The sequence below is a fragment of the Lampetra fluviatilis genome, chromosome 61, assembly GCF_964198595.1.
Source record: "Lampetra fluviatilis chromosome 61, kcLamFluv1.1, whole genome shotgun sequence".
NCBI classification, from domain to species: domain Eukaryota; kingdom Metazoa; phylum Chordata; class Hyperoartia; order Petromyzontiformes; family Petromyzontidae; genus Lampetra; species Lampetra fluviatilis.
In genome coordinates, this window is record NC_136335.1 from 1133737 (window position 1) to 1149765 (window position 16029).

General features: G+C 53.3%; 1 protein-coding gene across 1 annotated transcript in view; it reads left to right on the top strand.

The window, feature by feature from the left end:
* Positions 1–4234: 4234 nt before the first annotated feature.
* LOC144951230 (contactin-4-like) overlaps positions 4235–16029 on the top strand; it is a 35190-nt gene continuing 23395 nt past the window's right edge. Inside the window, exons 1-4 of the mRNA XM_078881379.1 lie at positions 4235–4274; positions 11411–11722; positions 13037–13139; positions 14804–14985. Coding sequence (XP_078737505.1) covers positions 4235–4274; positions 11411–11722; positions 13037–13139; positions 14804–14985 — 637 coding nt within the window. The remainder of the gene's footprint in view (positions 4275–11410; positions 11723–13036; positions 13140–14803; positions 14986–16029) is intronic.

Below are 16029 nucleotides of genomic sequence, written 5' to 3' on the forward strand. Positions count from 1 at the left end.
TCGCTCAGCCGAGAATTGTCTCGGTCCATTGTTCACCTGGATTGGGTCGAGGACGAAACGGGGCCGGCTCCGTCGCCCCTGATCATTATCACCCCCATGCCTGCCCCTCTCGCCGGCTCCTGCCACAGCAACGTGGAATTTCCACCGCGGAGTCGGGGACTAAGCCCGCTTTGGCGATGCCCGGCACGCTGTCTCTCTCCCTCTCTATCATCTCGTTCCCGTCTCTGTCATTTGTTCATAATCAACGTTTTTGGGTTTAGATCGCGTTATTTATAAATGTGTCATAACCCTCTACAATAATATACACTACACTATACACTACACTATTAACTACACTATACACTACACTATACACTACTATACACTACACTATACACTACACTATACACTACTATACACTACACTATACACTACTATACACTACACTATACACTACTATACACTACACTATACACTACACTATACACTACACTATACACTACTATACACTACACTATACACTACACTATACACTACTATACACTACACTACACACTACACACTACTATACACTACACTATACACTACACTATACACTACACTATACACTACACTATACACTACTATACACTACACTACACACTACACACTACTATACACTACACTATACACTACACTATACACTACACTATACACTACTCTATACACTACTATACACTACACTATACACTACACTATACACTACACTATACACTACTATACACTACACTATACACTACACTATACACTACTATACACTACACTATTACACTACACTATACACTACACTATACACTACACTATACACTACACTATACACTACTATACACTACACTATACACTACACTATATATTACTATACACTACTATACACTACACTATACACTACACTATACACTACTACACTACACTATACACTACACACTATACTATACACTACACTATACACTACACTATACACTACACTATACACTACTACACTACACTATACACTACACACTATACTATACACTACACTATACACTACACTATACACTACACTATACACTACACTATACACTACACTATACACTACACTATACACTACTACACTACACTATACACTACACACTATACTATACACTACACTATACACTACACTATACACTACACTATACACTACTACACTACACTATACACTACACACTATACTATACACTACACTATACACTACACTATACACTACACTATACACTACACTATACACTACTACACTACACTATACACTACACACTATACTATACACTACACTATACACTACACTATACACTACACTATACACTACACTATACACTACACTATACACTACTATACACTACACTATACACTACACTATACACTACACTATACACTACACTATATATTACTATACACTACTATACACTACACTATACACTACACTATACACTACTATACACTACACTATACACTACACATTGGGGTCTATGGAGGCCCGTCGTGATGCGGTTAGTCGTTAACAGGGGTGGCCGTTCTAGTGTGCATGTTCTAGGGTGCATGTTCATTTAAAATACATAACCATATATATAAAGAAGTAATATTTAAAAATACTTTTTAAAACTCGCTTTAATAAAATGTACCGTACGAGTAATGGCAGAACTCCACGACTCCAGGAAGTGGCCCTGAAGCTTGTCATAACGTAAGGGGCCGTGGCCAATTACAGCCAACGTGAGTTGAGCATGGGCAATTAGACCCAAGCCGAAACATAACATATACAATTTTTTTTAAATTACATATATTTTATTTTTTATTATAGAATATAGTGTTGTCATCAGTATGACGTAAGTATACCGGGTTTGCAGTCGATACCACATTGGCAAGATTTGAGGATACAACATCGACAGACAGAGTGAGTTAAATATAAAATCGATGGCGGCAGCGGCAAAAATCAAACCCCACAACACATTCCTGCGGAGGGAGCTGGTAGGAACGTTGGGTTGCTCGGTCAATGGCCAGGGGTCAACGGCGGCGTGGTGTATTCCGCAAATATGCCCCGACTGTGAGGGGCGGGCACAAGCCGGCGTGAGTAGGTTAAACGTTGAGTTTTATAAGGGCACCACGGGGTGACCAGCCCCTCCCCTCCCCACCCAGCCCCACCCCTCCCCACCCCCCCACCCAGCCCCACCCTCCCCACCCAGCCCCCTCCCGACCCTCCCCACCCAGCCCCTCTTGCCCACCCTCCCCACCCAGCCCCTCCACACCCTCCCCACCCAGCCCTTGCCCACCCTCCCCACCCTCCCCTCCCCACTCAGCCCCCACCCTCCCCACCCAGCCCCTTCCCCACCCTCCCCTCTCCACCCAGCCCCTCCCTGCACGACGGACGGACACAATAATCCCCTGTGGGCTGGTGTAACCAGAAGTTTCCTACCGGTATTATTATTTTTTCAAATCGGAGGGCATCTCTCGTCACATTGAATCAGTCCCACGATCCATTCTCGATGTTTATTTTGTTTCGCCACCGCCCCCCCCCACCCCCAGGCTTCCTCCTCCGAGCACAGTTTGCATTATAATTCAACTGGAATCTGGAATCCATTCACTGCTCCGCCTAATAGACGCGGCCACGTGCAGTGACGCGCTTCCACCACGCCAACGGAGTCTCGCGGAATCCTTAATCAGACCTCGGGAAGACCGCGAGGCCAAAAATAAAAAAAATGTGGAAATTTCGTTGAATGTTTCCGTTGAAAGTTCAACTTTTTCTCAGCACTTTTGCTTTAAATTTTTTGTTAAAATATTGAAACAAGATGATTATCTGGGCGGAACGGTGGTGGTGGTGGTGGCACAGTAGGGGACACGGGTGGTGCATCGGCCAGTAGTCATCTCAGTCAGTCGACCCACGGCACCTGCTGGGTCTGCCCCGTGACCTCCTGGTGCACCTAGCCTGGCACAGGGCACCGTGGTGACGTCACCGTCACTTGGGTGGCGAATGGCGCGGGTGTTGGGATTGGTTGAGAGCGTGAGTGGGGAGCGGTGGTGCAGCGGTTAGCGCGCGCTGCGCTACGAACCTCGTTCGATACCCCAACTGTTACCGGTCCTGCGGCCTCCTCCACCTCCTACCCCACCCTCACCCGCCTAGGTCGACTCAGCCTCCAAATTATATTGCGTGAACGTCGCCACCGGGAGACAAAGGCGGCCGGGCGTGGTGTCGGCCTTCGTAGGTGCTGCCACTCGCCAACGGCACTTGCCCCCAGCAGCCTGTTAGAGGCTACACGGGGGATCTTTACCTTTGGTGGTTGTGCGTGAGCGATCCACCAACGCCGATGACGATTATCTGAACCGGTCCTGGGCCTCCCTTAGGTCGACTCGGCCTCAAATGAGTTTCCTGGTGCGGTGTGTAAAACATCGGCGCTGGGAAGACAAAGGCGGCCGGGCGTGGTGCTGGCCACCCACCGCCTCGTGTGCTGTGCCGACCTTCATAGGTGCTCGCTAACAGCACTTGCCCCAACAGTCTGTTAAGGCTACACGGGGGATCTTTGTCTTTGTATGTCTGTGCCTCTGGGCGTCTCCTAGTCACGTCTAGACATGTAGTGGGTGTAGGAGGTGGTGGAGGCGGAGGAGGTGGTGGAGGAGGAGGTGGAGGAGGCGGAGGTGTAGGAAGTGGTGGAGTAGGAGGTGGAGGAGGTGGAGGAGGAGGTGGAGGAGATGGAGGAGGAGGTGGAGGAGGAGGAGGTGCAGAAGGAGGGTAGGAGGAGCAGGAGGTGGAGAAGGTGGATGAGGAGGAGGAGGAGGAGGTGGAGGAGGAGGAGATGGAGGAGGAGGAGGAGCAGGAGGTGTGGAGAAGGTGGATGAGGAGGAGGAGGAGGAGGAGCAGGAGGTGGAGAAGGTGGATGAGGAGGAGGAGGAGGAGGTGGAGGAGGAGGAGATGGAGGAGGAGGAGGAGCAGGAGGTGGAGAAGGTGGATGAGGAGGAGGAGGAGGAGCAGGAGCAGGAGGTGGAGAAGGTGGATGAGGAGGAGGAGGAGGAGGTGGAGGAGGAGGAGATGGAGGAGGAGGAGCAGGAGGTGGAGAAGGTGGATGAGGAGGAGGAGGAGGAGGTGGAGGAGATGGAGGAGGAGGAGGAGCAGGAGGTGGAGGAGGTGGATGAGGAGGAGGAGGAGGAGGAGCAGGAGGTGGAGAAGGAGGTGGAGGAGTAACTCGCTCGCGGCTCACGCCGGGCTCCCCAGATGGCCCCCGAGCATCAGCGCTGTGGCCGCTGCTCCCAAGGTCACGTGGGGGGGGGGGGGCTGAAGGCGTTCGCCATCAATCCTCCATTCTCGCCTCGCCACGTGCCACCTCACCCCCCCCTCACACCCCACCCCCCCACCTCTCTTACCTCCCCACCACCTCCCCACTTCACCCCCACCTCACCCCCTCACACCAACCACTCCCCCCCCCCACCTCTCTTAACTCCCCACCACCCTCCCCACCCACACTTCACCCCCCCCCCTTCACACCCACCACTCCCCCCACCTCTCTTACCTTCCCCCCACCTTCCCCCCACCTCCCCACTTCACCCCCTCCTCACCCCACCTCCCAGGCCCATCACCCACCCACTTCCCCGTCTACCACCACCCCCCACTCCCCACCTCCAACCCACCACCTCCCCCCACCTCCCCACCTCCCATCCACCACCCACGACCCCTCCCCACCTTCCCTCCCACCTCCACCCCCACCTCCCTCCCCCCACCACCCCCCCCTCTCTCTCAAGGCTCTCTCTGCACCACGTGGTGTGCACGCCGCGATGTTTGTTTGTCACGCGCGCGCGCACACTAGAGGCAAAGATCCCCCGTGTAGCCTCTGACAGGCTGCTGGGGCAAGTGCTGCGAGCGGCAGCGCCTAGGAAGGCCGCCGCTTGTGGCATACAGACGGGTGGTGGTGGTGGTGGGGGGGTCACATGGTATCATTTTGAGGCTGAGTCGACCTAGTGGGGGGGGGGGGTGGAGGACCGGTAACAGAATCGCCGTGAGCGGCTATCGAACTCGTAGCGCTAACCGCTGCACCACCGCTCCTCACGAGCTCCCATAACAATAACAGCAACAAGTGGCGGTGACGTCACCGCGGCGCTTGTGCCAGGCTAGGTGCACCTTGGCTGTATGCTTGTTGGGGAGCGGTGGTGCAACGGTTAGTGCGCTGCGTTACGATTACCGCTCACGGCCACCAACACCGGTGACGATTATTTGAATCGGTTCTGAGCCTCCCCTAGGTCGACTGAGCCTAAAATAAATTGTACCCCGTGCGGTGTGTAAACCTCACCACTGGGGAGACAAAGGCGGCCGGGCGTGGTGTTGACCACCCACCCCCTCGTGTGCCGTGCCGGCCTTCATAGGTGCTCGCTAAGAGCACTTGCCCCAACAGTCTGTTCAGGCTATACGGGGGATCTTTGTTGTTGTTTGTGTATTTTTGTGGAGAGCGGTGGCGCAGTGGTTAGCGCCAACCATTGTCCCGGTCACAACCAACATCAGTGCCGATTATCTGAACCGATACTGGGCCTCCCCTAGGTCGACTCAGCCTCAAATTAGTGTAGCCTTAACAGGCTGTTGGGGCAAGTACTGTTAGCGAGCACCTATAAAGGCCGGCACGGCACACGAGGGGGTGGGTGGTCAGCACCACGCCCGGCCGCCTTTGTCTCCCCAGTGGCGATGTTAACTCCACACCGCACGGGTACTCGTGTTGAGGCTGAGTCGACCTAGGGGAGGCCCAGGACCGGTTCAGATAATCCTCACCTGTTGGCCGTGAGCGGGAATCGAACTCGGGTCGCCGGGTTTGTAGCTTAGCGTAGCGCTACCGCTCCCCCGACACACACACACGCACACACACGCACACACACGCACACACATACCATTAGTAGGGCATCACAGGCTAAACCAGATCACATTCAAAGTTTGTGCCCATCAAATGGCAGAGAGAGGAGCAGAAATGCCTCGTGTGCAGCCTCCGCAAGAATTCTTTTGATTATACAGAGTGAGTGTGTGAGCGTGTGTGTGCGTCATCCTTAATGTAGGTTTCTTTTTTGGGGGGGGGGGGGGTAGATCGTGTAAAAGTATACAACACATTCCTGCGGAGGGAGCTGGTAGGAACGTTGGGTTGCTCGGTCAATGGCCAGGGTCAACGGCGGCGTGGTGTATTTCGCAAATATGGCCGACTGTGTGGGCGGGCACAAGCCGGCTTGAGTAGGTTACACGTTGAGTTTTATATGGGCACCACGGGGTGACCAGCCCCTCCCCACTCAGCCCCACCCTCCCCACCCTCCCCACCCTCCCCTCTACACCCAGCCCCTCCCCTCCCATTTTTGGATGCACGACGGACGGACACAATAATCCCCTGTGGGCTGGTGGAACCAGGTGGTTCCTACCAGTATAAATGTGTCGTTAAACCCGCCACCACCCGACACAGCCAATCGGTAAGAGTTGTGTCACGTGAACAGAACGTTGCAAACTCGTCACTAGCACAGCACCGCTGGTTGTGTGTCGGAGAAAAAATCCGCAACATTCACAATCTGTACGGCTTCTTGGTTCTTTCGGTAAAGTCACGTATAAGGGAAATAATAAAATAATAAAAATGAAACATAATAAAATAAAATTCTCACGCCCAGAGCTGTCGTTCCGACAACTTTGTTTCTTCACCTGAGGACGGCTGCTTGGGTTGTGGCCGAAACGTCGTGAGAATTTTATTTAATTATGTTTTATTTTTATGATTTTATTATTTCCCTTCTACGTGACTTTACCGAAAGAACCAAAAAAATGAATCCCTGCAGTCACGAAAGCTTTAAATCGAAATATATGGGCAGTGTTGAGTCTATGGGCAGTGTTGAGTCTATGGGCAGTATTGAGTCTATGGGCAGTGTTTAGTCTATGGGCAGTGTTGAGTCTATGGGCAGTGTTGAGTCTATGGGCAGTGTTGAGTCTATGGGTAGTATTGAGTCTATGGGCAGTGTTGAGTCTATGGGCAGTGTTGAGTCTATGGGCAGTGTTGAGTCTATGGGTAGTATTGAGTCTATGGGCAGTGTTTAGTCTATGGGCAGTGTTGAGTCTATGGGCAGTGTTGAGTCTATGGGCAGTGTTGAGTCTATGGGCAGTATTGAGTCTATGGGTAGTGTTAGTCTATGGGCAGTGTTGAGTCTATGGGCAGTGTTGAGTCTATGGGCAGTGTTGAGTCTGTTTAACACGTAGGCTTTCGCGACCAATATTGTTCATAATCAACGATTTTTGGGTTTAGATCGCGTTATTTATAAATGTGTCGTAACCCTCCACCACCCGACACGGCCAATCAGTAAAAAAAGTGTCACGTTGACAAAAGACAAATAGTTCACTGCTTTAGCCCACCGGTGTGTTGAAGCGTGGAACCACAACATTTACAATTTGAGTACGACGTTACGCTGGTAATTGCCCGATGATGCTGGATGCAATTACCAGCGAAACGTCGTGCTACTCAAATTGTAAATGTTGTGGTTCCACGCTTCAACACACCGGTGGGCTAAAGCAGTGAACTATTTGTCTTTTGTCAACGTGACACTTTTTTTACTGATTGGCCGTGTCGGGTGGTGGAGGGTTACGACACATTTATAAATAACGCGATCTAAACCCAAAAATCGTTGATTATGAGTGTTGAGTCTATGGGCAGTGTTGAGTCTATGGGCAGTATTGAGTCTATGGGTAGTGTTAGTCTATGGGCAGTGTTGAGTCTATGGGCAGTGTTGAGTCTATGGGCAGTGTTAGTCTATGGGCAGTGTTGAGTCTATGGGCAGTGTTGAGTCTATGGGCAGTGTTAGTCTATGGGCAGTGTTGAGTCTTTGGGCAGCGTTTTGTGTATGAGCAGTGTTAGTCTATGGGCAGTGTTGAGTCTACGGGCAGTGTGTATGTGTAACTTCTTTCGCACCGTACGTAGCCAACCGCGCTAATCGGAGGTGCGGACGCCAGTGTGTCAGAGCAGGCGCACTGACACTCAGTCCGAGGCACACCGACACTCTTCTGTCAGCAGGGTCGTGAGCAGGGACATTGCCAGGGCTGCGCCTGGTTTGCCCTTGCGGCGCAGGGCGGTCTCCTGGTCGTTGCGGGAGTGCGCCGGGGTTAATGAGCTGCTTATTACCGATTGATTTTTACCTTTTTTCTCACAAGGGGGGGAGGGGGTGGTGGTGGTGGTGGTGTGAGATGGGAGGAAAGAAATTGAAAATGGGAAAAATATTTATTATTATTATTTTTCTACGACTGCCACTATACCCGCCTCATCGGCCATGGTCTGTCCACTGCTGGGTGAAGGAACTCACTCCGCCAAAGCCATCGCCACCTCTAACGATCCGGCGACGTAACAATCCGCCTAGAAATTTCCTTCCCCAAAAATAAAGATCCCCCCGTATAGCCTGCAACAGACTGTAGGGGCAAGTTAGCGAGCACCTATGAAGGCCGGAACGGTACACGAGGGCGTGGGTGGTCAGCACCACGCCAGGCCGCCTTTGTCTCCCCAGTGGCGATGTTTACTACACACCGCACCAGGTACTCATTTCAGGCTGAGTCGTCCTTAGAGGAGGCCCAGGGTCGGTTCAGATAATCGTCACTGATTTTGGCCGTGAGCGGGATTTGAACTCGGGTCACCAGCTTCGTAGCGCAGCGCGCTAACCACGACACTACCGCTACATTTCGATTTAAAGCTTTCGTGACTGCAGGGATTCATCTTCTTGGTTCTTTCGGTAAAGTCACGTGGAATGGAAATAATAAAATAATAAAAATAAAACATAATAAAATAATTCTCACGACGTTTCGGCCACAACGCAGGCAGCCGTCCTCAGCGGTAGCTCTGCTTGCGTTGTGGCCGAAACGTCGTGAGAATTATTTTATTATGTTTTATTTTTATTATTTTATTATTTCCATTCTACGTGACACTACCGCTCCACACAAACAACAACAACACACACACACAACAACACCACCACCACACACACAACAACAACAACAACACACACACACAACAACACCACCACCACACACACAACACCACCACACACACACGAGAGAAAAAATTCATAACTCCGTCTCCGCGGAGGACGCGCGCCACTCTCCCTCTCGGGGCGCGTTCCCTCTCCCGGCTGCCGCTCAGCCGTCAAATCCTGACGGCCATCGGCGACCATCGACCGATCGTCGCGTTTCATCGATGCGCCGGCGACGGGGACCTGGCGATTTTCTGAACTTCTTTAGGGCTCAAGATGCACCGTGTGAGACGGTGGGAAACAATGTCGAGGTTGTGACCGTCGTGCTGCGAGCGCTACTCTCACACCGGCAGGGCGGGCGGGCGTCTATGTGCCACCCCATGTGCTGTGTGTGTGCGCCAGAGCGTCACTTGAATAAGAAGACGATCTCAGAGGTAGCTCAGTGATATCCACTTCCACGGGCCGTTCTGTGTGCACCAGTGTCACGTGAATAAGAAGGGGATTTCAGAGGTAGCTCTGTCATATCCACTTCCACGGCCGTTCTGTGTGCACCAGTGTCACTTGAATAAGAAGAAGGGGATCTCAGCGGTAGCTCTGTCATATCCACTTCCACGGCCGTTCTGTGTGCACCAGTGTCACTTGAATAAGAAGAAGGGGATCTCAGCGGTAGCTCTGTCATATCCACTTCCGCGACCGTTCTGTGTGCGCCAGAGCGTCACTTGATTAAGAAGAACGGGATTTCAGCGGTAGCTCAGTGATAACCACTTCCACAGCCGTTCTGTGTGCACCAGAGTCACTTGAATAAGAAGAAGGGGATTTCAGAGGTAGCTCTGTCATATGCACTTCCACGGCTCGTTCTGTGTACGTCAGAGCGCCACTTGAGTAAGAAGAACTGGATCTCAGCTGTAGCTCTGTCATATCCATTTCCGTGGCTCGTTCTGTGTGCACCAGTGTCACTTGAATAAGAAGAAGGGGATCTCAGCGGTAGCTCTGTCATATCCACTTCCACGGCTCGTTCTGTGTGCACCAGAGCGTCACTTGAAAAAGAAGAACGGGATCTCAGAGGTAGCTCTGTCATATCCACTTCCACGGCACGTTCTGTGTGCACCAATGTCACTTGAGTAAGAAGAACGGGATTTCAGAGGTAGCTCTGTCATATCCACTTCCGCGGGCCGTTCTGTGTGCACCAGAGCGCCACTTGAGTAAGAAGAACTGGATATCAGCGGTAGCTCAGTCATATCCACTTCCACGAGCCGCTTTCCAACACGAAGGGTTTCCACCCCGGCGCTTAATTCTCAGCTCGATAAGGTCCGGAGCCGCCGCCGGGTGGATCATTTCGGCCACGCCCCACCTCCATCTCGCCGCCTAATTTTGCCGCCAATAAACCTGCCCACGGGTTTATGGGATTAATACAGGGTAACGATAATCCTGGGGGATTATTATTATTATTATGGATTGGCGAGACCCTTGGAGTCGAGGGCAGCGCGCTTACCGCGTTCCTTCCGTGCTCAGAGCCTGCGGCGTGCGCCGCCGATGAGGGGTGGAGAGGGCCGGGGCGGGGGGGGGGGTTGGCGGCCGACGTGGATAACCAATGGGGAGAGGGGAGGGCGGAGTCTGGCGGGAGGGGGGCGAGGCGATGGCGGGCAGGATCGGCAACTGAACAGCATGGAGAGTGCGTTTGTTACCGCACAGAATCCTTCGTCTCGCGACTCTACAATCGGGATGTTTTTAATATATACGTATAAAATTTAAGAAAGTCACCCCGCTGAATGTTTGGATGGTCTACTCGGCGATTATAACGGCATCTCGCCAACGCTGGGGCCGTACTTCGTGACGCGAGGCATCTTCCGTGCACGGAGGTTGGTGGGAAATCACACACAAGCGGGAAGGCAGCCAACAATTGCAGATTAACACGTAGGCCAATAATTGCCCAAGTTCTGTGGCCCTGCATTTGGATGTTCGGCTAGCTCTACTAACGAGGGGTTTTTATTTTATTTGATGTTTTATTGATACTGTTGGGAGGAAACCGGTGAGACCACACACACGTGTGCGAGCAGCGGGGGTATGAATCTTAATCTTTTAAAATAAAAAATGCCCAAGTTCTGTGGTCCAACATTTGTATGTCCGTCCAGCTCGATGAGTAAGTTGTTTATCCATGCGGGAGGACAGCGGAGAGCTCGGAGAAAACCGCACGCCGCGTGTGCGATGGGGAGGAGGAGGACCGACCCTCAATTCAACTTAAGTGCCCAAGTTCTGTGGTCCTACACTTGAATGTTTGGGCAACTTTACTAACGAGAGGTATTTTTTAAACACCTGGGAGGAAACCCACACACGTGCGCGAGCACGGCGAGCTACAACTCACTCTCTTCAAAAGAGAGAGAGAAAAAAAGAGACTTTCCCAAGCTCTGCGGTCCTTCGCTTGGATGTTGCCGTCTTGCAGAGGTGTCCTACAGCTGGCTGATGTCCTCCGGGCGGAGACGCAGCGGCAAACGGGAAAGAGAGGGGAAGGTGGTGGCGGCGGCGGCGGCGGCGATGGAAGAGGAGGAGGAGGACGAGGAGGAGGTGGAGGTGCTATCGGACGGCCGGCGGTTCGTGTCGCAGCTGACGGGCAACCTGTACATCACGCGGGTGGAGGGCACGGACGTGGGGCGCTACTCGTGCGTGGTGCGCAGCAAGCCGCGGGGCGAGCGCGGAGCCGGGGTAGACCGCGTCGAGCGGAGCCCACCCACACCGCTCCTGCTGCGGCCCGGGGGTGAGCGGACACCACCGCCGCCGCCACCACCACCACCGCCACCACTACCGCCACCACTGCCATCACCACCACCACCACTACCACTGCCATCGCCACCACCACCACCGCCACCACCACCGCCACTACCACTGCCATCGCCACCACCACCACCACCACCACCACTGCCATCACCGCCACCACCGCCACCACCACCGCCACCACCGCCACCACCACCGCCGCCACCGCCATCACCACCACCACAGCCACCACCGCTACCACCGCTACCACCACCATCGCCACCACTGCCACTACCATCGCCACCAACACCACCACCGCCGCCACCGCCGCCGCCACCGCCGCCACCACCACCACCATCGCCACCACTGCCACTACCACCGCCACCACCGCTGCCATCACCAACACCGCCATCACCACCGCCACCACCGCCACTACCACCGCCACCAACACCGCCACCAACACCGCCACCATCACTGCCACCATCACCGCCACCACCATCGCCACCACTGCCACTACCACCGCCACCACCATCGCCACCACCACCACCGCCATCACCACTGCCACCACTGCCATCACCACCAACACCGCCACCATCACCGCCACCACCATCGCCACCACTGCCACTACCATCACCACCACCACCGTACGTAGCCAATCGTGCTAATTGGAGGTGCAGTTTGGATTTAAAGCTTCTTTCGTGACTGCAGGGATTCATCTTCTTGGTTCTTTCGGTAAAGTCACGTAGAAGGGAAGTAATAAAATAATAAAAATAAAACATAATAAAATAATTCTCACGACGTTTCGGCCACAACGCAAGCAGCCGTCTTCATTCTTCACCACGTGTTAAGTTGTTATTGTTTACGTTGTGCTGTTGTGTTTTGTTGTTGTTGTTGTTGGTGTTGCTGCCATTGTTGATGTTATTCGAGTTTTTTGTTGGCATTGTTACTGTGTTTATTGTTTTAGTTATCGTCATTGCTATTGTTGTTGTTGCCATTGTTATTGGAGTTGCTATTTTTGTTATTGTTTTTGTCCTCATTATTGTTTCGTCCTTATTGTTGTTTTATTGTTATTGCTGTTGTGGTTGTTGTGGTTGCCATTGTTAGTGTGTATTGTTTGTGTTTTTGTTATTGATTTTAGCGTTCGTTTGTTCTTCCATTGTTATTGTAATTTTTTTTTTATCGGTCGTTTTTGTATTGTTTTTGTTGGCGTTGTTATTGCTATGGCTGTTATTGTTTTTATTCTTATTGTTTTGGTTGTCATTGTTGTTGCTTTTGTTATTGTTGTTGTCGTTGTTGTTGTTGTTGTTGAGTTGTCCAGGAGTGATGGGGGCATACGAACCACGGATCGAAGCCACCTTCCCTTCCAAGATCATTGCCGTTCAGGGACACAGTCTCAGGCTCGAGTGCTTTGCTCTGGGAAAGTAAGTCACTGAAATCCACGCCACCAACACCATCACCAACACCATCACCACCATCACCACGACCATCACCACCATCACCACCACCTTCACCACCATCACCAAAACCATCACCAACACCATCACCACCACCATCACCAACACCATCACCACCATCACCACGACCATCACCACCATCACCACCACCTTCACCACCATCACCAAAACCATCACCAACACCATCACCATCATCACCAACACCATTACCATCATCACCAACACCATTACCAACACCATCACCAACACCACCCATCACCAACACCATCACCACCACCATCACCAACACCATCACCAACACCATCACCAACACCATCACCACAATCACCAACACCATCACCATCACCACCACCACCACCATCACCACCATCACCACCATCACCAACACCATCACTACCATCACCAACACCATCACCACCACCTTCACCACCATCACCAACACCATCACCACCATCACCACGACCATCACCACCATCATCACCATCACCACCATCACCACCATCACCACCACCACCAACACCATCACCAACACCATCACCAACACCATCACCACCATCACCACCATCACCAACACCATCACCACCATCACCATCACCACCATCACCACCATCACCACCATCACTAATACCATCACTACCATCACCATCACCACCACTTTCACCACCATCACCATCACCACCAACACCATCACCACCATCACCAACATCACCACCACCACCATCACCACCATCACCACCATCATCTTCGCTGTCATCATCAGCAGCCATGGTGAATCCACTGCTGAATGAAGCACCCTCCCCAATTTGTCACCTGCTATCGCCACCTCTCGCTACCCACGTGACTCTATTGACCTGCGTGACCTCTTGACCCCTGCGAACTCCACCCCCCCCCACCCACCCAAAGATCCCCCGTATAGCCTTACCAGATCATTGTGGCAAGTGCTGTTAGCGAGTAGCAGCACCTATGAAGGCCGGCACTGTGGCACACGAGGGGGTGGGTGGCCAGCACCACGCCCGGCCGCCTTTGTCTCCCCAAGTGGCGGTTTACTACACACCACATCAGGCACTCATTTGAGGCCGAGTCGACCTAGGGGTTAGTCTATGGGCAGTGTTAGTCTATGGGCAGTGTTGAGTCTATGGGCAGTGTTGAGTCTATGGGTAGTGTTGAGTCTATGGGCAGTGTTGAGTCTATGGGCAGTGTTAGGTCTATGGGCAGTGTTGAGTCTATGGGCAGTGTTAGGTCTATGGGCAGTGTTGAGTCTATGGGCAGTGTTAGTCTATGGGTAGTGTTGAGTCTATGGGCAGTGTTGAGTCTATGGGCAGTGTTGAGTCTATGGGCAGTGTTGAGTCTATGGGTAGTGTTAGTCTATGGGCAGTGTTGAGTCTATGGGCAGTGTTAGGTCTATGGGCAGTGTTAGGTCTATGGGCAGTGTTAGGTCTATGGGCAGTGTTGAGTCTATGGGCAGTGTGAGGTCTATGGCCAGTGTGTATGTTGAACTTCTTTCGCACCGTACGTAGCCAACCGTGTTCATCGGATAATCGTGAGCGGGCCACTCGCTACCCGGAGAGGGGGGGGGGGCAAGGAGTCGCCGGGCTTGCTAACCGCTGCACCACCGCTCCCCTCGTGCCCAGCCCCGTGCCTCGGCTGTCGTGGTCGCGATCCGGCGGGGAGCTGCCGCCGTCGGCGCGTCTCTCCGAGTCGGGCTCCCTGCTGGAGATCCCCGCGGTGCGCGAGTCGGACGCAGGCACCTACACCTGCTCCGCACGCAACGCAGCCGGGGGCAACGCAGTCAACGGCACCGTCACGGTGCGCGGTGCGTCACCATCGCAGGCTACCGCCACCACCACCACTACCGCAATCACCACTACCGCACATACCGCCACCACTACCATTACCGCCACTACCGCCACTACCGCCACCAACACTACCGCAACCACCACTACCGCACATACCGCCACCACTACCACTACCGCCACCACCACTACCGCCACCAACACTACCGCCGCCACCGCCGCCACCGCCACCACCACCACCGCCACCACCACTACCACCACCACCACTACCGCCACCACCAACACTACCGCCACTACCGCCACTACCGCCACCACTACCACCACCATTACCGCCACCACCCCTACCGCCACCACCACCACCGCCACCACCATCGTTACCACCGTTACCACCACTACTGCTACTACCGCCACCACCACAACCACTACTGCCACCACCACCATCACCCACTCACTATCACCCCCCCCCCCTGATCCCCCTCCTCCTCCCCTTCTCACCCCCCTCAACTCATCTCTCTTATCCACCCCTTCCTCCTCCACGTCCTCCTACTCGCTGCAGCGCTGTTTCTCAATCACTGTCGCCATAGAGACATCGTCAGTTGAAACCATTGGGGCTCTGACAGCAGCACCACGACGATGGTGGTGATGGTGGTGGTGATGGTGGTGGTGGTAGTGATGATGGTGGTGATGGTGATGGTGGTGATGGTGATGGTGACGGTGGTGACGGTGGTGATGGTGATGGTGGTGATGGTGGTGGTGGTGATGATGGTGGTGATGATGGTGGTGATGGTGGTGATGGTGGTGGTGATGGTGGTGGTGATGGTGGTGATGGTGGTGATGGTGGTGGTGGTGATGGTGGTGGTGGTGGTGGTGATGGTGGTGATGGTGGTGGTGGTGATGATGGTGGTGATGATGGTGGTGGTGATGATGGTGGTGATGGTGGTGATGGAGCACCAGGGGCTGCAAGCGGCGTGCAGGGCTTGTAATGGAGAACACTGCCCCAGGGCCATCGTGGGCTAGAGGCCCACCAAGGCCATCGTGAACCCGGCTAGAGGCCCCACCAGGGC